The 23,312-nt window shown below is 32.4% G+C and overlaps 2 protein-coding genes across 3 annotated transcripts in view; one reads left to right on the top strand and one right to left on the bottom strand.

Annotated features, from left to right (window-relative positions):
- Window positions 1-8,701, top strand: part of LOC143046830 (GATOR1 complex protein NPRL3-like) — a 47,740-nt gene extending 39,039 nt beyond the window's left edge. The window contains exons 26-29 of the mRNA XM_076219890.1: window positions 1,019-1,160; window positions 2,351-2,546; window positions 4,250-4,865; window positions 6,521-8,701. Coding sequence (XP_076076005.1) covers window positions 1,019-1,160; window positions 2,351-2,546; window positions 4,250-4,406 — 495 coding nt within the window. The 3' untranslated portion in view covers window positions 4,407-4,865; window positions 6,521-8,701. The remainder of the gene's footprint in view (window positions 1-1,018; window positions 1,161-2,350; window positions 2,547-4,249; window positions 4,866-6,520) is intronic.
- Window positions 7,935-18,376, bottom strand: LOC143045830 (uncharacterized). Of its 2 annotated transcripts, none has more exons than XM_076218616.1 (3): window positions 18,309-18,376; window positions 12,260-12,744; window positions 7,935-11,715 (listed from the first exon to the last, which is right to left on the bottom strand). In XM_076218616.1, exons 2-3 carry the CDS (start codon window positions 12,735-12,737, stop codon window positions 11,354-11,356), a joined length of 840 nt encoding a protein of 279 aa, XP_076074731.1. In that variant the 5' UTR covers window positions 12,738-12,744; window positions 18,309-18,376; the 3' UTR covers window positions 7,935-11,353. The 2 variants fall into 2 exon arrangements, with proteins under 2 accessions (XP_076074731.1, XP_076074730.1); XM_076218615.1 differs by having other exon boundaries at window positions 18,237-18,350.
- Between the last annotated feature and the right edge of the window lie 4,936 nt (window positions 18,377-23,312).

Below are 23,312 nucleotides of genomic sequence, written 5' to 3'. Positions count from 1 at the left end.
CAAGCGAATCGTACAAGTTGAGATATATAAACACCGTAAGATGGTGACAAGGGAACGTCACCATCTAAAAATGGATAATTAACGATAGGAAATGAAAAATTATCTCTTTTATCATAAATTTTAGTATTCAGCTTTCCGTTAGAGATATAGATATCAAGATCGAGGAAAGGGCAGTGGTCATTGTTAGTATTAGCTTTATTTAAAGTAAGTTCAACAGGATAAATTTCGTTAATATACATACTGAAGTCGTCATTATTGAGAGCCAAAATATCATCCAAATATCTAAAAGTATTTTTAAATTTGTTTATCAGATGTTGTTTCGATGGGTCTTTGCTTATTTTTGTCATAAATTGTAACTCATAGCAATACAAAAACAGGTCCGCAATAAGTGGTGCACAGTTAGTCCCCATTGGAATTCCGATAATCTGACGATATACGGAATCCCCAAAGCGAACAAAAATGTTATCTGGTAAAAATTCAAGGGCATATATAGTATCAAAGCATCCATACTTCAAATACTTTTTTTTCTTTCAATGATTTAACGGAAAAAAGAATTTCATTGAATAAAACATTGTGCAACCAAAAGTGACATTTGGTGGAGAGGAGGGTGTCTGTTATTTCATAGTGAGATAAATATTTAGTTAACATATATTTGAATTGTATTATCTCAATTGAAACTAACAAGAAATATTCCTGATGAAGTTCAGATGAAGAAATCCTGTTTTGTGAGAACCTACTACTGTGGATTCATGTTTTTTTTCGTGGGTATCAATTTTCGTGGATTGCTAAAAACTTGCATATTCGTGGAATTTAGATTTTGTGGTTTTGCCTATCTCTGTATACAAAGCCTTTTGATAATATGTTATTCGTTGAACATAAGAATTCGTAGTTCACCTGTACCCACGAAACCCACGAAAATTGATATCCGACGAATAATAATGAATCCACAGTATATTGAAACTTATCTCTTGCTGCAATGCTTATTCTTGTTGCTTAAAAACTTGAATTTATGCTTCAGGAAGAGAAAGTGAGTATGGTTGTATGGTTATTACAACATGGGTTGATACACCAACTACATACCTATGTGTTTCTGATGCCACCACTTAAATCCAGGCTCTATGTAGAGGACAGGACATCTAGTTTCTCAGATGTAACTTCAGGTATGTCATCAAGATGATTAAATGTGCATGATAATTTAAGATCATGTGAAATATGTTAGAAAAGAGATGGTGAAAGATATCATAGGAACATTCAAACTAATAAGTTAAAAACAAAGCAAAAATACAAATGAAATACCAAAGGACAAAAAGCAGGTTACAAAGCACACCATAAAATGGGGTTGATGGGGTTTGTGTTGCTCAGTGACAAAGTTGAAGGGAATTTTAGGTTTGCACTCCCTCCGTCTGTCTGTCTGTCTGTCCACCATTAGTCTGGCAAATCAGTTTTCCAGACTTTTTTTCTTCATGCTTGATGATATTAATATGATAATTGGTATATAGTTTTATCATGACAAGTTACAGATCAAGTTGAATTTTGTCTGATGATATTGTGCAGAGTTATGGTCCTTTGACTTAGAAAATTCACTAAAATAATCAGTTCTCCACACTTTTTTGGGTCATTCTTGAAGATATTGATTTGATAATTGGTATATAGTTTCATCATGACAAGTTTACAGTTCTAATTTGAATTTTTTTCCGGTCTGATGATTTTGTGTAGAGAAAATTCACTTACATAATCAGTTTTCAACAGTTTTTTCACCATGCTTCAAGATATTGACTTGATATTTGTTATATAGTTTACACCATGCATGACAATTTATAGATCAAATTTTAATTTTGTCCCATTACAATAATTTCTTACTTCTTATTTTCTCTGTAGGGGACTATGTATTGCAATGCAATACTCACAGAATACTTGTTTTGTATACACAACTTTCTGGTCCTGGTAATGATTACATCAGTAAATTAATTATTTCTCTAACAGAGTGGAGCATTATCCTCTTAACTGGTCTGTTTTCTATCCACTAATAAGTTATCTATACAGTTATTAAAAGAGAGATTTTAAAATTACCTATTTAAGAATAAATTCAGATTAAAAAACAAATACTATTTTCACACTAATTCTCATTTGCAATGTTATCATACCACATCTGTTTTATATACACTACCTTCTGGTCTGGTAATGATTATATCGGCCAATGATTTATATTTATAACAATGTAGAAAGGAGCATTATCAGATCTTAGTATGTGATGCTTGGACACAGATCAGATTGTGTAAATATTTTATGTAATATTGTCATATTGACTTTATATCATGTATATGGTTTTAAATTTTTGATCTGTTTTCAGTAAACAGTGATGAGAGTCAGATCCACTACCAGTCGCCATCTTCTGAACTGGCAAGTGATGGGTCGTTTATATCTGAAGAGATAAAAGGTTTTATGCCCATGGAAGACACCATGTCTAAATTAACCAGAGAGGAGCAAGACTACATGCTCAATTTATCAGCTGCAAAAAATACAGATGATTTAAGATTGTTTCTAAGGTAATTAGGGCCCCGCCAAAGGCGGGTCCCCTATAGTGATCAGTCTGTCCGTCCGTAACACTTTGTGTCCGCTCCATATCTAGAGAACCATTATGATTTCATACTTTATACTTTACATGTTTATTAACCACCACCAGAGGGCGTGTCATGATGTATGTACAACTTCAAAGGTCAAGGTCAAAAAACTTTGGTTTCAGTTGACAACCCTGTGTCCTGTGGTGAAGATCGTGTCCGCTCTATATCTTGAGAACCGTTATGATTTCAAAGTTTATACTTGACATGTATATGAACCAACACCAAAGGGTGTGTCATAATTTATGAACGACTGCCTAGGGCAAAGTTCAAGGTCAAAAACTTTGGTTTCAGTTGACAACCCCATGTCCTATGGTAAAGATTGTGTCCGCTCTATATCTTGAGAACCGTTATCATTTCAAAGTTTATACTTGACATGTATATAAACCAACACCAAAGGGTGTGTCATAATTTATGTGCAACTTCCTGGGTCAAAGGTCAAGGTCAAAAACTTTGGTTTCAGTTGACAACCCCATGTCCTATGGTAAAGATTGTGTCCGCTCTATATCTTGAGAACCGTTATCATTTCAAAATTTATACTTGACATGTATATAAACCAACACCAAAGGGTGTGTCATAATTTATGTGCAACTTCCTGGGTCAAAGGTCAAGGTCAAAAACTTTGGTTTCAGTTGACAACCCCATGTCCTATGGTAAAGATCGTGTCCGCTCTATATCTTGAGAACCGTTATCATTTCAAAGTTTATACTTGACATGTTTATAAACCAACACCAAAGGGTGTGTCATAATTTATTTACAACTTCCTAGGTCAAAGGTCAAGGTCAAAAACTTTGATTTCAGTTGACAAACCCATGTCCTATGGTAAAGATACAATTTTTTAATGCACATTATTCACAGCGGGGCCCACAGAGATGGCTCCCATCTCAATAATATCTAGTTGATAATCCTTTCATATGATATTAAAGGCAATAAGGTATATTGTTAGCCTTTGAGTAAAGTAATAAGGAAGAAAAAACTGGCAAAAACATTGAATAAATATAGGTATATAATAGCATAACATTATTTGACTGCATTAATTCCGAAACAGCTTCATAAAGATTTTACAAGGCAGATGAGTTCCACATAGGATGCATCAAAATCAAACTAAATTTAGGGACGTCAAAATTTATAATGTTGGCCCTTTGGTCCAGTAAAGGTATGAAAGCAGAATAGTTGCACAAAACCTGAGTAAATTTAGGGGAGAAGAGATTTTTGTGTGACGAATTTTGGAAACCGAAAGAGTTACACAAAATCTGGTTAAAATATGCATGCCAGGATTTAAGTGAGGATTCATACTCAACAAAGTCAAATTTAGAAGTTAAAAAAAAAGATTTATTTGCCTTCTTCAAAACAAGTTGGTCACGATAACAGACTTATTTCATTGTATTTCATTCCAAACAATATTTCTTTAAAATTTTATTTTGATTAACTTAAACTAATACTTATGTTATCACATGGAGACCATTATGAACAAGCAACACAAAATGTGGTTGTACAAGATTAATAACAATTTTACTTGCAAATTTGAAGGTCACTTCATAAATGAACTGTGATATGAACCTCTGCTTTTAGTGGGGATTGTCAAGCATAACGTATGGATGTTTCAAAACTTATTTCAATTTTTTTTTCAGGCTCTGTCCTTATTTTAATGGTCTGCATCATTTTGAAGAGATTATGTTTTATGAAGACCTTACACGATCACAGCTTCTGACTTTACTTGACAAGTTTCAGGATGTTCTAATAACATGTCAGTATCCTGACCAAGCTACGATATTTAATTCGTCATGAGTGTAAATTTATAAATAGACCAGAATCTCAAATTAACTAGAGGATTGTGCAATACTTGTAATTTATTGCTTATGTGATCAATTATAAAATTATCATTATCAATCAGAAGTCAATACCAATTTAATCGGTGAAATTATTTGATAATTTTTGTTAGTAAGTTTTACATTCAACATGTATACGAAGCTATTGAACAACGAGTTTAATTTGAGTATGACAGAACTGGATACCAGGATTTAAAATTTGTAACCAGTTGCAGCAAAATATTTCATCAGTGTAAGTTATCTTATCTTTCATGAAACAAGTGAATTGAAATTGATAACCATAAATATGAGGAGAGAAGCTTTTGATCCTAAAGTGTATAATTGAGATGGATCGAAGACCAAGAAGACGACATGACATCAGGAGTTGATTTGATTTGCTGGGTATTATCAACTTTACAATTAGGATAAAAAAGAAAAGGTATGATAAGATACATTAATAGATAGATAAGTAATGTTTTTTGAGCCTTTGAAAATTATGTTACTAGTAATTTTATTGTCAAGCCTGGGACTTGTGTCTCAGAAAGCTTGACATAGGAATAGTGAATAGGCAGCAGCGGCGGCTAACTTCTTAAAAGCTTTAAATTTTAGAAGGTGGAAGAACTGGATGCTTCATACTTTTTATATAGCTGCCTCATGTTACGAAGTTTCCTTTAGTCACATGTTCAATGTCCTTTACCTCATTTTCATGGTTCAGTGACTACTTGAAAAAAAAGTTCAGATTTTTTGTAATGTTAAATTCTCTCTAATTATAAGTAATAGGATAACTATATTTGGTATGTGCATACCTTGCAAGGTCCTCATGTTTGTTAGACAGTTTTCACTTGACCTGGACCTCATTTCATGGATCAGCAAACAAGGTTAAGTTTTGGTGGTCAAGTCCATATCTCAGATACTATAAGTAATAGGTCTAGAATATTCGGTGTATGGAAGGACTGTAAGGTGTACATGTCCAACTGATAGGTGTCATCTGACCTTGACCTCATTTTCATGGTTTAGTGGTTATTGTTAAATTTTTGAGTTTTGGTATTTTTTTCTAATACTATATGAAATAGGTCAAATATATTTGGTGTATGGAAATATTTTATGATCTATATGTCAGTCGGGCAGGTTTTATTTGACCTTGACCTCCTTTTCATGGTTAATTGCTAAGTGTTAATTTTTTGTGTTTTGGTCTGTTTATCTTAAACTATAAGCAATAGGTCAACTATATTTGTGGCATGGAAGAATGCTTAGTTATACATGTCTGCCTAGCATGGTTCATCTGAAGAAACATGTTAAGTTGACTTATTCAGCCTAAAATGACCATTTCATTCATAGCTGTTTGGCAAAGTAAAATATGAGCTAAAGCCTTACCAAACAAAACTAAATTGCTCATCTGGTTAAAATATGCAATTTTGATATTTGTAAATTAATTGCAATCAGTCATAAAATTGAGAAGGAAATGAAATGGGGAATATGTCAAAGAGACAACAACCCAACTAAACAGCTGACTACCATTAGGTCTTCAACGCAGCAAGAACATCCCGCATCTGGAGGTGGTCCTCAGCTGGCCCCTAAATAAAATCGTGTACTAATTCAGTGAAAATGGACGATACACCAAACTCCAAAACATATAAATAAACTAAAATTAAAAAACATACAAGACTAACAAAGGCCACATGCTCCTGACTTGGGACAGGTGCAAACAATATTTGCATTACAATTGTAAATCTTATTTAGTGGAATATTTGTAGATTTTGTATTGATGCTCACTTAAACCAGTTTGTACTTTAAAAAATATGTGTGACTTGTCTTTAAAAAAATAAATAATTGCCAAGATTATAGAAATAAATAAGTACAATGGTCTACATTTAAAGGCAATAATTACCATGGCTGTTGAATTACTTGTAGATCTTATTTCTATATCTTCTATACTGTATTACTGCTCAACAAAAATGCAAAAGAAAAGGGTCGGAAAATTTATTTTTAATTTCTGGTTTACAACAAACAGATAAGCTGTAAATTGTAAGTATTCAATTACCTGCCATTAATAAAACAATTGGTTCCACAAATCCATTTTTTTTCTATTTTAAGAAGCTGTCCAACGATGTATGGCAAAAGACCAGCAAGGAAGAGTTCATATAATTATGTGCAAATAAAGACATAACCATTTCAAGATATGTATTTGGATTCCAAGATATGTCGAATTAATGTACTCAAAGATAAAACAGAACTAGTTAGTAGTATATGTCAAAAGTTGACTTTCTCATAGTTCAAAATGTCTGCTAGTCATACATTGTCATATTGTCTGTAGGTTTTTAAGTTTTGTAAACTGATACATTTATGATCAATAAGGAGTCCTCAGATGTAAACAACATTTTGTTTAATCTTCATTACTATGACAAAACAAGTCAAATGCCATTATAGCCTATAACAATTTGTTTTCGTTTAGATATGATATTTTGAAATGAACTGTTCATGAATATGCACCTATAACCCAAAACCTTTTTTTAAAAATGGCACTTTGTTGTTCCACTCAAAGAACACTTCTACCGATGGTTTCAAATTATAATACTGATGAAAAATTTATGTAGAGTTCTCTATTAACGATAATCACTTTTGCCATTCAGTAGTTATAGTCCTTGTTCTATTGCATTAAGGCACTTTATGTCATTTCCATGCAATTACTTATGAATCATTTAATTAAAATCGTCAGTTTTGATATTGATGATTTTCATTTTTGCCAATCAGGAGTTATTGAGACTGTTGGTTTTCCCATTTGAATGGTTTTACAGTAGTCACTTTTGGGCCCTTTATAGCTTGATGTTTGGTGTGAGCCAAGGCTCCATGTTAAAGACTACTTTGACCTATAATGGTTTTTTACAGAATGCACAGAGTTTAGGTGTATAGTTGCATATTGCCACAAATAAGCTTTGAATTTTCTTTTTGATGAACTGTTTCAGATCGAGTTATCTTTCTCAGGTCATGTTCTAATAATTACATTAGATGTATGTTTCATTATAATATTTTATTCTGATTGGCTAACTGCACATCACGTGTTATTCCGTAAGCAGTTGCATTGCTCAATACAACTTTTCACTCATGATAACACGTGCTCCAACAATAAAGTGCACAGGTGAATTAAATAATAAAATATATAAAATTCGTGTTTTCATGATCATAGCTAAAAAATGTAATTATAAGTATTGAATGCTTCTTTTTGTAACTTTATAGGGTTGTAAAAACGTTGACCGTGCGTACATTTTTAGAATGAAGCGCTTCCACGCTTCATACAAAATGTACTTCGGTCAACGCTTTTACACCCCAATAAATTTACAAAAAGAAGCATTCAATTCTTAAATAAAAGGCATGAGGATACATTACATGTTGTACATTAATGTAGTTGCAATCTGTGTATTTATGTTTACTTTCATAGAGTTGTGGCATGGGATACATGTAAACCATAATATCCATAAATTAGTTGTGAAACAAGTATTCAACTAAAGAATGATATTTCTATTTTTATTATTTAACATTGTTTGAACATCATGTTATAACAGCTTACAGGCAGTTCTGGTAGTTTTATATTGTTAAACATACCGGTATATGTAATTTTATTAAAATTATTTATAAAAACAATTTACCAGAATAATTGTCACAATAATATGTGAATCTAAATGCATTGTACATTTACAATCAAACATTAATATATCATTATAAACAAGTAAATTGGCAGCAATTGATCAAAATAAAATTTTCAAAGAATTTCTTTGTATTGTATACTACTCATAGATTTTTTAGTTTTGTTTTTTTTTTTTTACAATTTTTTAACAAATACTGGTAATAATCTTTAAAAATTATAAAAGAAACAAAAGAAAGTTTTGTGAGTGAAATAAATTCTTTTTTTTTCAATGAGTCCCCAAATAAAAAATTTTACAGGTATATACACAATCCAGATACTTTTGAAATTATCTACAAAAAACTTTTAACTATATGTATATTCAGTATATTTGTAGGTATAGATTGTCTGCAAATCGCCATAAAATTGTAAATGGTAGATTTTCTATCATTGAAAAAGAAAACATAGTTTGTATATTTTGATACACATCAGATTGAAGATAAATATCACTATATTTCAGTATGCAGCAAATATTATGATATATATAAAATCATTACAATTGGTTAAAAACCATACATTTATACAATTGTTGTCTGTTCATAACATCAAAGAGCTTAACCTTTATTTAGCTATTAAAATTCTTTATTCATATATAATGCTCATATTATTTACTTTTTTTTTGTTGTCATTCTCTGTTGATGATTCAATTATTGAAACAAATCAAAAGTCCTTATGAATATTAATTAACTCCCACAAAAGAGGCATTGTTTGGGAGGGCTCATTACGCTTGAGCGCATTTGACTCATTTGGGGATTAAAATGCTTTACGTTTGCGCGCAGCTTTTAATTACATTTGCGCACATTTATCTTACAGGTAAACTCAGGTCAAAAAGGGATTATAATAAAATATAAATAATATCAAAATATAAATGACTTCAATTTTCACATTTAGATATGACTTAAAATCATTAACTTTGAAAATATTTTTTAATTATATATTGTTTATATTGAATTCTAAGATATAAAGTGTTCATAATAAAATCCGTCATAACTTCATTGAGAATTTGTCAGGGTGAACAAGTACCCCGAATAGTGATCTCTTTTAAAATCGTAAATAAGTTAATTAAGTTTGTAAAGTTTTGTCAAGGCAGGAACAGTTGAAGTTTTTTTTTTATATAGCAAATCTGGGGGAATAATTAGTATATGATGAATATAAAACTTTTCGTATTAATAGAATATAATGCAACTGACTTAAATCCTGCTTCAATCACACTTCCACCTCCTCGTGAGTGAGTAGGTGACTTATGGAAAGGATACTTATACTTTTAAATAATTGAATAAATTTATAAATAAATAAGTACTAGAACTCACCCACGAAATTGCGGGAATTTAGAGCTTGGTTGATAGTATGTATATATACTGTTGTAGGGAGAAATTTTGTAAAAAAATTTGTGTCTGGAGAATTTCAAAAAAAGTATCGAAAAAGGTACCTGGAAACAGTTTCAGCCCTCTCTCTTGTTTCCAAAGTATTTTTATTTTCTGTTAAATTCCAATATTTTTGCGTTTTTGTATACTATGAACATATGTATCCTATAAATAAAGTGTATTTGCTATTAACTATCAATTTCAAATTTTTTCTCATAGGCGATCACTGCTATATTATAGAGAGAGTCTCTATCAATCCGATAATTATTGTGCTGTCCCAAGTATTTTTATGAAATTTATGTGCAAGTTTAAAACCAAAAGTCCTGTTGGACTTAACAGCGAAATCGCTGGCATTTTAAGCTTGGTTGAAAATATGTTATCTCTTTTAGGAAGAATTTTTGAAAAAGATTTTATGTCTGGAGAATTTAAGAAATGATATCAAAAGTCATATAGGTACATGGAGACAGGACAATATTTTTAAGCCCTCTCTCTTTTTTTCAAAGTCCGTTATCATTTGTTTTCTGTTATATTCCATCATTTTCGCGTTTCTGTATACTATAAACAGAGACATATAATACATTCTATGTCTCTGCTATGAACATACGTATCCATATTATAAATTTTAAAGTGTATTTAATTTTCTATTATCTATTTGAAATTCTAAGTTTCTTCTCCATGGCGATCACTGTTATATTATATAGAGTGTCTATATATATTATAGTAGTAGTAATAGTAGTATTTTAATCATAGTACAAAAATGTATACAGTACATGCAGATAAACGCAAAAATAATTGTCCTGTCCCCGTCCGAGTACTTATGAAAATTATGTGTAAGTTAAAACCAAGGTATAATAGTAGTGGTTCTTACGATCTAAAAACCATGATATGGACAACACTCTGATTGGCTGATTTATTTTTCATTTTTGTTATCTATCATAATTGGTTATTAATGTTGAAACTGGTAGTCACGTCTAACATGAAAGTCGGTCTGATGACAGAATGAATATCCCGACACCTTTATTTTTGTTTTTCTCCCAAAATAACTCAAACTGAAGAGTCATAAGAATGGATGACAAATACGACTATGCATGGTACCTATAGAACACAGAGGCATGAGGATCAATTTATTGTGGGAGGAAGAGAAGCGACACACAAAATGAGGTCTTCTTGTTTAATAGTATAGATTATCACCTGAGCTTACCTGAGTTTACCTGTCAAATAAATGCGAGCAAATGTAATAGTAATGCACGCAAATGTAATGCACCGGTTTGGGAACCAGCTCTATTTACAAAGTAAAATAATAATAATCTTTACTTACCAAATTCATAACAACTATAGGCATACAACATATATTTAAAACTACACAAAGTATACATAGATAACAGATGAAAATTGACAACACATTACTGACTTAAAGTTATCTCCCTTTAAAAAAACAGGCCAATTCCCTTCAGTTGAACTAAAGGTCATGCATTGATAATCTTCATTAAAATGCTACAGCTGGCTAATTTCAGTAAAAAGCTATGCGATTTCCAGAAAAAATTTAACAAAAATTGTGTTATGATTATATGTATACTGTTGTTGTTGTTCATTCACAGCATCCTGCTTTTTATTTTTATGCCCCACAGCCACCTACGATAGAAGGGGGGCATAATGTTTCCTGGTCTGTGGGTTGCCCGTCCGTTTGTCCTACTTCAGGTTCTGTCTCCCTAGCTGTACATTTCTGATGATTCTGTTTGGAAATCTATGAAGTACAGCCAATATTAGAGAGAAGGATGACAAGATATCTTATATCTATATACAGTTACATTAAATAATTTAAGTGAAACTGTAAACAATACAACAGTAGTACTAATTTGCTTGTAAATTCACATAATATATCTGTTACATTGCTTTTTCTGCCTCTTTATCTAATTTACTAACACATTTATTACCCTGTATGTAATATCTCAATGGTTTATCAACCCATTCTTCTGCATAGCTAATATTAATTCGTTTACAATGGACAATTCTGTCAGGTTTTATTTCATCGCCATTTTCCATCCATATCTTTGTCGATTTTATCATGTCTTCTTTGTTTATTTGGTCTTTAGAGACATCCAGAGATAGACACAATTTGGATGGACCATTACAAAGTTCATGTGACTTGAAAGTTTTTCCAGGAGTTCTTTTTTGTCGTAGTTTAATCATACTTGGAATGTTTTCTACAGGTTCCAAAGCTCTCAGAAGGACAGCTGCACCATCCCCTTTTAAAATTAAACAAATTATTGTGAAATTTCAGATATAAGAAAACTTGTGTTCATTCAAATTTGTATGGATGGATTTTTTTTGTATCTGCTTACCAACTACAGATTTCATGCAAATGTATTTGCTGCTATTATTCAATTTTACTGTTTTTAGGAGACACCAGTTATATTGGCTCTCAAGAGTGTAACCTGAAGGTACACATCAATAAAAAAAAATTTGCTACTAATTACAAATGCAGTTAACTGCATATGTAGATCAAAATCAGATTTCTGAACTTTAATGTGTTTATTTCATGATGGTTTTTTTTTACTTTCAAGCTATGTGTCGGTACAAGATTATTTTTTTGTTTTTAACATTCAAAATCATTCCATTACTACACAAAACAAATATTTCAAATATATAAGTCCTGAACAAATTTACAGTCGCCATATTGTTAACATTTTGTTGATTAAAAATGAGAAAAAAAAATAATAATACTCTGAATAATGATGACATTTTATTATTTTAAGTCAAAATAATTACTAGCTTTTTGAAACTACAAACCTTTACTTGATATGTTCATACAACAGTAGCTATGAATGTGGTAAACATAAGCTGTTCCAGGCTCCATAAACATTGCTTCATTTTTATTTGTCTTTCCTTTGTATGAATGAGCTCCTTTGTCTGGATGTCCAAGGTAGGCTTCTGTTTCAACAATTGTACCACATAGTCTCTCTCCTTTATCAGATAGACGTACTAATTTCTTGCCAAGTAAGGCTCTTGCAAGTTCCTCACATGGCCTGTTATAGAAGGTATAGTCAAAAGCTTTTGTAGCACTATATATAGTACTCTCCTTTATTTGTTTCACTTGACTTGTATTTGGATCATTAGACAACTTGATGGATTGTTTTTCATTTCCTTTAGGTATTATTTTTTTAGTTTTAGAATCGCTGTGGACATCACTTGAGTCAAGTTTTTTCCTGATTTTTGAGGCTATTGATGTAGAACATTTTCTCGCTGACCTCTTTGTTGTAGACATCATCTATAGTCTGTAAATAAAAATATTGGAAAAGTGGTTTAGTTAATTTAATAATAAAACTTTCACATGTTCTGATATAAACAGCTATACTGATTACAAAATGCTGTGTAATAAGAACTCAGCAAGTTTACAAAGTCGTCTTCTCCAATTTTTGTATCACCTACTGCGAAAGTTACAGAAAGTAAACATAGGGGTTGCTAATTTGGTAGTGATGATGGGTTAAAGTATATTGGTAAAGCTTCATGTTTCCAAAGGTAGAAACAATTAAATATTAAAAAAAAAGTGAGAAACTGGCCTCATCAGGATTTTACACATTTACAGATGGACCATTTTCATGAGGTCAAGAGCAGATGAATTCTGTTACAGAAGATCAATTTACAATCACTCTTTTTACCAAGCACAGTTGATCGATTACATAAAGACTAAGCTATAAAATTTGATAAAGGAGTTTGTTTTAAGGCATAATTTCTGAACACGGACTCAATGTTTTTAAACAAGTGAAGCATCGGGTACACGCCATTATTCCGACAACCCATTAGTCCGACAGCCCAATACTCCGACAACCCATAAGTCCGACACTTATCAAGTTAGGTATCAGGCCTCTGGCCTTTGTTAGTCTTGTATGATTTTAAATTTTAGTTTCTTGTGTATAATTCGGAGTTTAGTATGACGTCCATTATCACTGTACTATTATGCATATTTTAGGGGCCAGCTGAAGGACACCTACGGGTGCGGGAATTCTCGCTACATTGAAGACCCATTGGTTGCCTTCGGCTGTTGTTTGCTCTATGGTCGGGTGGTTGTCGCTTTGACATATTCACCATTTCCTTTCTCAATTTTATTGTCTGTCTGTATTATTACGTTTATGTAATAACATATTTTTTAAAAAAATAACTCTGTATATATTTACATAAGACTAAGGTAGTTTGGATACTTTCTATATAATCAATAAAAAATCTGTATATAGACAATATAGACAATAGACAATATTTTATTCGCACAAACACATTTACATTAAATGGTTATGGCATACAAAATTAAGACAATAAACTGACAATAGTTAAATTGATTATAATTATATTAGAGTGACAGTGGTATTCAGAGCGAAGACGGAAAAGGCTATAAATATCAACAGTTAACACATTGTTAATGTTCATGAACAATTAAAAAACAAAAAAAGAACACAAACAAAAATTGGGTTGCATATATTAAAAAAAGTTATACAGATGTTCTTAATAAAAGACAATCATTAATATACTTTATGGTGATTTTTATAATGACTGGTAGACTGCTATTTAAAAGTACAGTCAAATGATTTAGTGTTATAGTGGACTGCAATTTAATAAAATTGAAATTAAGATTTTTATTAATATGTTGTATATAGGTATCCCTTAATGATTTATAGCATGGACAGATTGAGAAGAAATGGTATTCATCCTCAATTTCTTGTCTGTTACAGGATAAGCAAATGCGTTTACTTCTTTCAATGTTGGTATAACGCCCTCTTTCAATTGCTAGGGAATGCGCACTTAGTTTAAATTTACTGAAAACTGATCGGTCGGTTTTGAATTTACATATATCAATATATGGGGGCCTTTTTCTAATTCTTTTAGTATGACAAAAGAAATTCAATTTTTCACATTTATTGATCGAACAATTCATAATTTGATAAGCCTGGTCATAGATTCTTTGTTGGATACTATTTATGTGATATTTTAAATTAAAAGTATTAAAAGTGAGATGACCAAAACCTAATTTATTTAACCAGTCTTTTACAATGTTAACCCATTTACTTGTTTTCTCTACATTATTATATATTTTATGGACTAAAGTGTTAGGCGAGTTTACAATGTGGTTTAGAAATTTTATAGCTGAAAGGTGAATTTTAAAGTATAAAGGGATTTTGTTTGTCTCAGTTAAACAGGCTACATTTGTTGTTTTCAATTTGCACTGTACTCCTAAAATTTCTTTAATAAATTTAATATGTAAATGTTCAAATGGATCTGAATCTTTGAACACTTGGCTTACACCCCAAACTTCACTTCCATAAAGAGTTATTGGAACAACTAAAGTATCAAATAATTTTTCAAGCATACTGCAGGAATTATCCAAAGATAAGTTTAATTTTAAACCAAGCTTTTCTTCCTTTTTCCATAAGATTTTTTTTTGAATGATTTAAACTTCCTGAACAATTTATAGTTATTCCAAGGTAACAAATAGATTTAACAGTCTCAAGATGTTCTTTTTCTACTTTAAAATAATTACAATGAGATTTTCCATTAGAATTGAATATTATAATTTTTGATTTTTGTTTGTTAACATCAAGTTTCCATAGGGAACAAAATTTAGTTAACTCATTTAGTGCATTTTGTAACCCTTCTTGGGTTTCAGACAATAAAATAATGTCATCTGCATAGAACAGAAAAGAATATTTCATTTCCAAATAACAAGGTCTATAAAGAGATGTAAATCAAGACCAACCAGTGATGGTGCGAGCTTCTGATGATACCCACGCCGGTAAACAGAATGTTGTTAAGGTCTTTCCTTTTTCTATATCTTCTGATTATTATTATTATTCTTTCCGCCAAACTTTAACGACATTTCCCAAAAAAAGTACGAGACATATTACAATGATATCAGGTATCTAGTATCGGTTGACCAAAAGCTATCTTGTGGTGAGGGCACGACCCCGTTACATTTTCTTTATAGGGGTTATCTCCCCTAACACCGAAAACCTTGTTATCATTCTAACTCCGTAACCATAACAGGTAGGGTGGAATTTGTTCAGGAACAGACCCTGGTTCTTCGTTACATATGGATCGAAAAGATTCAACGACTCATTTGTAGGGTTATGCCCCTTTGAAAATTAACCGATGTCGGTTGGCCACTAAAGCTCAGAAACCATAAGTTGTAGCCACCTATGATCATCAATTTACGTGACTAAGAAAACTGATCAAAGGTCAAGGTCATGACCTAGATTTTGATCTTAGCTTGTTATCAGATTTACTCAATAACCGTAAAAGATGGCTGATAAAATATAACGGAGAAAATGTGTGTTTTGTCCAGATCTACATGTGTTATGTTTGGTTTAAAATTATTGGACCAACTATTATGGACCTAATGCACAAAAACTGTTTTTCGGGTCCGAAATAATGATTTTTTATAACTCAAAAGAAGTTAGAGATAGAAAAAAACTTTGAATTGCAAAAATGTTCAGCATAATAAGATCTATAAAATTAGGTTAGGGTTAGAGGTCAAGGTCCCTAGCAACGACATAAAACACCTTAGCAACCATATATTTTTGAACTTAGAAGGCTATGAATAATATAAATATGAAATTTTTAATACTGGAAATGACATTTTTGTCCCTAACAACGACATTTAAGTCCTTAGCAATCACTTATTTTTTTAACTTTAAATACTATGAATAGTACATATGACATTTTTAATACTGGTAATAATATTTCTATCCTTAAGAATGATTTTTGTCCTTAGCAACCACTTGTTATGAACATAAAAGTCCATATATTTTTTAACTAAAAAGGAAAGACCTTTCATGAACAATTGACTTTTTAATTGTTATCTTTATTTCACCATAAGCCTCAGTCACAATCGGAGCAAAACAAATTAGAAAAAAAAGAACTAACACATTGATATCAAACAACAGTCAGTATCAAGACCTCATTGGCTGATCCAGGGGGGGTCTGGGGATTAGAACCCCCTTTTTTTTGGCTGATCAATGCATTTGAATGGGAGCATATAGCTGGAACACCCCCCCCCCCCCCCCCTTTTACTCTGGGTTGGGATTCCCCCTTTTTAAAATGGCTGGATCCGCCCCTGAGACCTGTACTACATGCATAATTCAAATGAACTAACAATAAAATCATTATTTTCCCATAGTAGTAAAGATTTCTTGTGTTAACATCGAAGATTAATGAGTCATGTTTATCTAACTTTTTAAAGCTCTGACAAGTGCTAGAAATTGATATGCTGAAAGAGTTCATCCCTTAAATTATTATGAAAGGAGCATTCGATTGAAAAATGACGCTCAGTCTCAACTTTATCAGCTGTACAATACGTTTTTTTGAGTATCTGTCATTTTCAATTCCTAATGTAATGGGTTCTTAATTAACATATGAACTACCTTTCTTAAAATCAATGATATCTAAATATTTTTCTCCTTGAAACAATATTTAAATGAAAAAATAAGTGTCAAGTATGCCACAAAACACATCATAAGTCCTGCACCTCCCCAACCATTATAAATGAGACATATTTTTCTAGATTTTAAAATAAGCTCGGGATATAAAATTAGTATCCCTACAAATATATTGAGTGTCATCTCTCAGACTATGTCTGATCTATCGCTATTGGAAGTGACTTGTAGTTGTCTCCGTATTTCGTGGATTTACTTTCCCAAACACGATACCGTATTCATAATTGGAATTGCTCATCTTTTATGAGCACAAATTTCTTCCTATTTGTCATCTTATTTTTTAGGATCTGGGTATGTATTTGTTTCTGTTTTACTCATTTTGCCTGACACCACATTAGTCCATTATTTCTGCGACAAAATCAATTTAAATAAAACTCAGATGAGTGACACAAGGGGTAGCAATTGTTGTGTCCAAAGAGGGCGGGTAGTGTGATTAAACCAACTACGATATATTTATTAATGTAATTAATTGTTGTGAAACTTCACTTCCCTGATACGTGAAAGGGGGAATCCGGAGATCTAGTGAAAGGTAGATCAAGACACAAAAAAAAAAACAAGCGAACTAGAACAGCACAGACTGACAGTTCAGTGACACACAAACGACGAAATATAAACAAATAAAATATTATACCCAGACACGTAAAACGAAAGAGGGTCGGAGGTAAGGACTGAGCAGTTGCAATTAGCATGTGTATCAACTCCAATATATAATGAGACAAATATCCCGCATAGGAATCAAAACGGTGAACCCCAAATATTGAAAGAGAACAAAGTTGGTCTTTTTAAAGAAAATTTACCCATACACACAAGACATATGCATTTTTGGAATAATGGGCTGTCGGAATAGTGGGCTGTCGGAGTATTGGGCTGTAGGAATAGCGGGTTGTCAGAGTAATGGGCTGTCGGGATAATGGACTGTCGGAGTAATGGGCTGTCGGAATAATGGTTGTCGGAATAATGGTTGTCAGACTAATGGGATGTCACCAAAGCATCATGTGGGGAAATTATTGTTGAACACATAACCACTTGTTTCTATCCATTGGAAGACCCACTATCAACGTATATTTACGATGAAATCAAATATACGTTGATAGTGGGTCATCCAAGACTTCCAATGGATAGAAACAGGTGCCTGTGGTTGAACTGTTGAAAGTGAAAGTAGCGATTATGTCGAAAGTGAAAGTAAGCCAAGAAATTTACTGTCGGTGATTTCCAGAAGTGTTATTTTTTGTGAATATAAATTTTCTTTGACCGGTGGCTTTTAATTTTCTAAATACATTATTAACCTTCAGTAATCTGTTGTTGAACTTTTCAAAATATGCTATATAGACATAAGTTTCCTTTATACTGTTTCTTACATAATGTTCCTCAAGCAACCCTTGCTCTCTAATACATTTCACTGGTACCCTGTTAGAATAGTTTCGAGTCCAGACACGAATTAAATACGGAAGCTGTTGAGGCCTCTTACGGGGTAACGAATGACTTTCAAACCAAGTAACAGTATGGTAGCAATAAACGTGGACAATGTTTTAAACTGTTTTTATCTATTGTTTTTTACTCTTTTCCATATAGAAGAAGAAGAAGATGCTTTATTTCCATAAAATGGGCTCACAAGGAGCATAATATAATATCATTATAATATTATTATTTTACAAATATAATAAACAATACAGAATACATATATTGTGAGCTTCATTTAATGGGATGATTCTGTATCTCTATGTATTTAAGTGATGTTTTTTCCCCATTTTTTTTCTTTTTCATTTTGACATTCATTTATCCAATATTCCTTGATCTTTATTCCTACTAGTCTTTTCCATTCGATTTTCTTACTTGGCTCTTCTAAATAAATTTCAAATTGTATTTTGATACAGTAGAGTTTTTTTTCAATCACTTTTTGGAACATATATTTCCACAAATCACGTAATCACGTTTTGTTGGTGGACAGCAAATTAAGCTTGAGTCAGGCTATAGAACAATACTTTAAATGAATTATTTCGTGAAAAACGAAGTCGGTGACCATATGATTAATTTACAGTGGCGGATTCATAAGAGGGCGTAGAGGGCGTACGAACCCCCCTTTTGTTTGTCCTTTTTTTTTTAATGATTAATCAGACTAGACCTCGTGAACCTTGCCATTTCCCGTATAGCTAATTTTTATGCGACAATTCTTTACTTATAAAGATATTTCCGCTGGTATTTACTGAATATGTCAAAGTCATGTGATTCGCTATGGTGGAGTTGACCAGTGCGTCTGAAAAAAGTCACACAGTCATTTTTAAATTCAAAGTACAGTTACACATTGCTTAGGCTGTATACCTTCGAAGCGATACAGGAGTGTGCAAGAACCTAATGACTTCTATTTCACAATTCAACCAAATAGAAAGTAATTCTCTATTAGACTCTCATGAAAAAAAAAATCAACAGCAATGTTATTTACCTACGGAAAACATGTTTAACCCAAAACGCCCCAGCCTATTTAAGAATAACATGATAACTGAATAATGACCTCCAGTCAGTATAAATTCTAGACTGAACTAAAGTCTAAGGTAAGAACCATTTGATTTGAGGAGGCAGTCTAAGGTATTTGAGAGAAATAAAAATCTGACTCTGATTTTTGCATTAAGTAAAAATTTGACCGTATCTGGATTGAAAACAATAATCCTGTCCACTTTTTTGCTGTTAGAAACGAAAACATCCAACAGAATCATTTAGCATTCTAATGCAACAACGTTTGTAACGTTCATTTTCATTATGTCCAACCCTTACACTTTACATCAACTATAGAATAAACATGCCCCACACCAGGAACCGTTTAAAAGGTGCTTTTACACTTATTCTATGTTTTTTGGCGCAAGAAACGGTCCAAAAAAATGTTCGCCTAGAAGAACTCTGCCGCCCCCCCCCCCCTTCCAAGTTCCTGGATCCGCCCCTGATTTACATCAATAAAACAGAATTTCATGTACCAACAACATATATGTATGTATTTTAAGAAAAATCTATGGAGTAGAAATTTGAGATTTTATGATTTTAGACAAATATAAGATCGTTATTTTCGCTAAATATATGTTCTATGTGCTTTCTAAATATACTAGTATTCACCTATTTTGAAAATTCCAGTGATATTATAATAGTCTCATCTGTGTTGTTGTAGTTTCAGATGAACATAACAGTTTTTTGGACGTTTCTGGTTTTTTTTTCTTCAAGATAGCGATCGTATATTATTGTGTTCAAAGAACTATTTCTGATGTATAAAAAAGTAGAGGCTATTTATGAAAACGTGAACATGGGATAAACTTTAGATTGCTATTGCCAAGGATTTGTATACACCATGTATCATCGGTACAGCGGATATATGTAGGGGATGGGGGTCAGTGAAAAAACTATATGAATTAAGTTTTTTATCCTACACTGAACTTTCGATATCGTCCCTAACCTAGCGTTTGTGATCGATTTTTCTTCTGACACGGTATGAAAATCTTAGTTTTGTTTACATAATATGGGCTTATGACGTTTGCGCCGATTTTGAAAAATTTCCACTCTTTCATTTGCGCCGAATTTATATTTGCTCCTAATTGCATTTACAGTTTTGCACAGGAGTCAATTTCACAAAAAAAAAAATACGATTAAGACCTGGGAGGGTGGGTTGGACGGGGACGTGATTGGAACCCCCTTTTTATCTTGGGTTGGGACCCCCCTTTTTTAAATAGCTGGATTTGCCCCTGGGTGAGTAAATATTTGTATATGCACTATACTTTGAACTTGTCTTACCATCACCAACATGAACAAATCCAGGCCTTTACGTATGTTAAAATGAGAACATCCGTACGGTTAATAAGCCAGAGAAAGAAAAGATGGTCTTCGTTATTGACAATTACGACAAATATGAAAGAGAAGAAATCACAAGAAAGGAATATATTAGATGTATTGACCAGAAATAGTCGGCAAGAACAAGAACAGATTTATGATTTTAATATATTACGTTTGTATATGGATTTTTATGTTGTAAATATATTTTTAATCGAGTCGTCATTTTAGCAGTGGCGGATTCAGACCTTTTCATAAAAGGGGGGCGATGTCTGACCTTAAAAGGAGGCGCTCCAGTCATGCTTAAGTGATTCTCTATATAATCAACCCAATTTTCCCACGATAGAGCCCCCTCCCCCCATTGGGTCTGTCTTTGTTAGGTTATAAAAAGATTTCACGGTACAACTGGCCAACGGAAGAGATCTGTACTGGTAAATAAAAAAACATTATTCACCTATAATTTACCTATAACTCACCTATAAAAAATCGGCGCAAATGATAAAAAAAAATCGGCACAAATGAGAGAAAAAAAATCGGCGCAAATGAAAGAAAAAAATCGGTGCAAATGAAATGTAGATCGTCGCAATTGCAAAACGACGCATCATATCAATGTATACTTCTATCTTAACATAATTGTTGTTTTAAGAAATGATTTGGTCGTAGGTTGTTGATTAGAGAAGTCTCATTATTTTCCCAAAACAAGAACGCTTACTAAAAACATGTGCACATACTTGTCAAAGAAGTTGGCGCTCGTCTCATCCGATATGATTATATATTCGTTGCAATTCTTTTTCTGATAAAAGGCCACTGCATGTGTGTGCGTAATAGGTATAGCTGTTTCAACAATTGACATTGAAATCTTTCATACCTATGTTATTTTTCGATATTTTATTCCTAAAAGAAGCGTCGTGTATAGCTCACCACATAAATCCTTCTGTACGGTGCATAGTTGATTGAATGTACGGTATATAGCTTTTCATGCTTCGAAGTACCTATAAAGCTATACCCGCTGTACCGATGATACACGGTAGTATAGTTCTCACTATACAAATCTTGTTATTAATATATCGGATAGCTAATCAATGTTAACTTGAAGTTCCGAAAGTTTTAGGTATTCAATAAACTACATAAACACCTGCTCTAGTTAGCTTTTCAAATTGACTGAATAACAAATGTATACACACACACAAAATTTACGAAAACAACACAATTTAAAATATAGTACATAGTAAGATACCTTAGATGACATATTTAAGTTAAAAGCATAGTATGCAAAATAAAGCATAGCACAAGTTAATGATAAGGATGCATATATAAAACAGTCACATAAAAAAAGAAACACAGACATAAACACTATATGCATGCACTGCACTGGCATGAGCTGTTATTTGGATTCCAGACGGCTTTCGTTTCAGTCTTCCATTAATTGATCATAGCTCTTTCATAAATTTTGAAAATACATGGTAACACATTTACAGGTCTATAGTGTTTGTCGAGCCTGCGACGTTTGTCACAGAAAGCTCTACATAGGGATAGTTATCCAGCGGCGGCAGCGGCATTAGCTTACTTCTTAAAAGCTTTATATTTTAGAAGGTGGAAGACCTGGATGCTTCATACATTGTTTATAGATGCCTCATGTTACGAAATTTCCTACAGTTACATGTCCTTGACCTCATTTTCATGGCCGGTTCAGTGACTACTTAAAAAAAAGTTAAGATTTTTTTGTAATGTTAAATTCTTTGTTATAGTAAGTAATAGGATAAATATATTTGGTATGTGCGTACCTTGCAAGGTCCTCATTCCCGTCAGACAGTTTTCACTCATTTCATGGTTCAGAGAACAAGGATGTTAAGTTTTGGTGGTCAAATCTATACCTCAGATACTATAAACAATAGGTCTAGTATATTAGATGAATGGAATGACTGTAAGGTGTACATGTCCAACTGTAAGGTGTCATCTGACCTTGACCTCATTTTCATGGTTCAGTGGTTATAGTTCAGTTTTTGTGTTTTGGTCTGTTTTCTTATACTGTATGCATTAGGTATACTATATTTGGTGTATGAAATGATTGTAAGGTGAGCATGTCTAACTGGCAGGTGTCATCTGACATTGACCTTATTTTCATGGTTCAGTGACCAAAGCTTAGTTTTTGAATTTTGGGTCTTTTTTTCTAATTTATTTGCAATAGGTCAACTATATTTGGTGTATGGAAATAATTTATGATCTGTATGTCAGTCGCACAGGTGTTATTTGACCTTGACCTCATTTTCGCGGTTTATTGCTCAGTGTTTTGGTCTGTTTTTCTTAAACTATAAACAATACTAAACTATTTTTGTTTACTGGAAAAACGGGGAAAATGTCTGTCTGGCATGGTTCATCTGACCTTGACCTCATTTTCATGGTTCATTGGTCAATGCTAGGTTTATGTGACAGTTGTAATAAAGCTTTATATTTAGGACTATCAACATAATTTCAATCATTAGTAAAGAGGCGAGACATTTTAGCGCGCCGTGTGCACTCTTGTCTTTATCGGGAGAGTTATTGTTTTTAAAAAG

The sequence above is a fragment of the Mytilus galloprovincialis genome, chromosome 9 (genome assembly GCF_965363235.1).
Source record: "Mytilus galloprovincialis chromosome 9, xbMytGall1.hap1.1, whole genome shotgun sequence".
In the NCBI taxonomy this organism is placed as follows: Eukaryota; Metazoa; Mollusca; class Bivalvia; order Mytilida; family Mytilidae; genus Mytilus; species Mytilus galloprovincialis.
This window is presented reverse-complemented; position numbering and strand designations above follow the sequence as displayed.

Coding starts and splice junctions, on each gene's coding strand:
- LOC143045830 (XM_076218616.1), bottom strand. CDS start 12,737: ATGATGTCTACAACAAAGAGGTCAGCGAGAAAATGTTCTACATCAATA. Junction 11,716..12,259: donor TATGAACATATCAAGTAAAG/GTTTGTAGTTTC, acceptor TAATTTTAAAAG/GGGATGGTGCAGCTGTCCTT.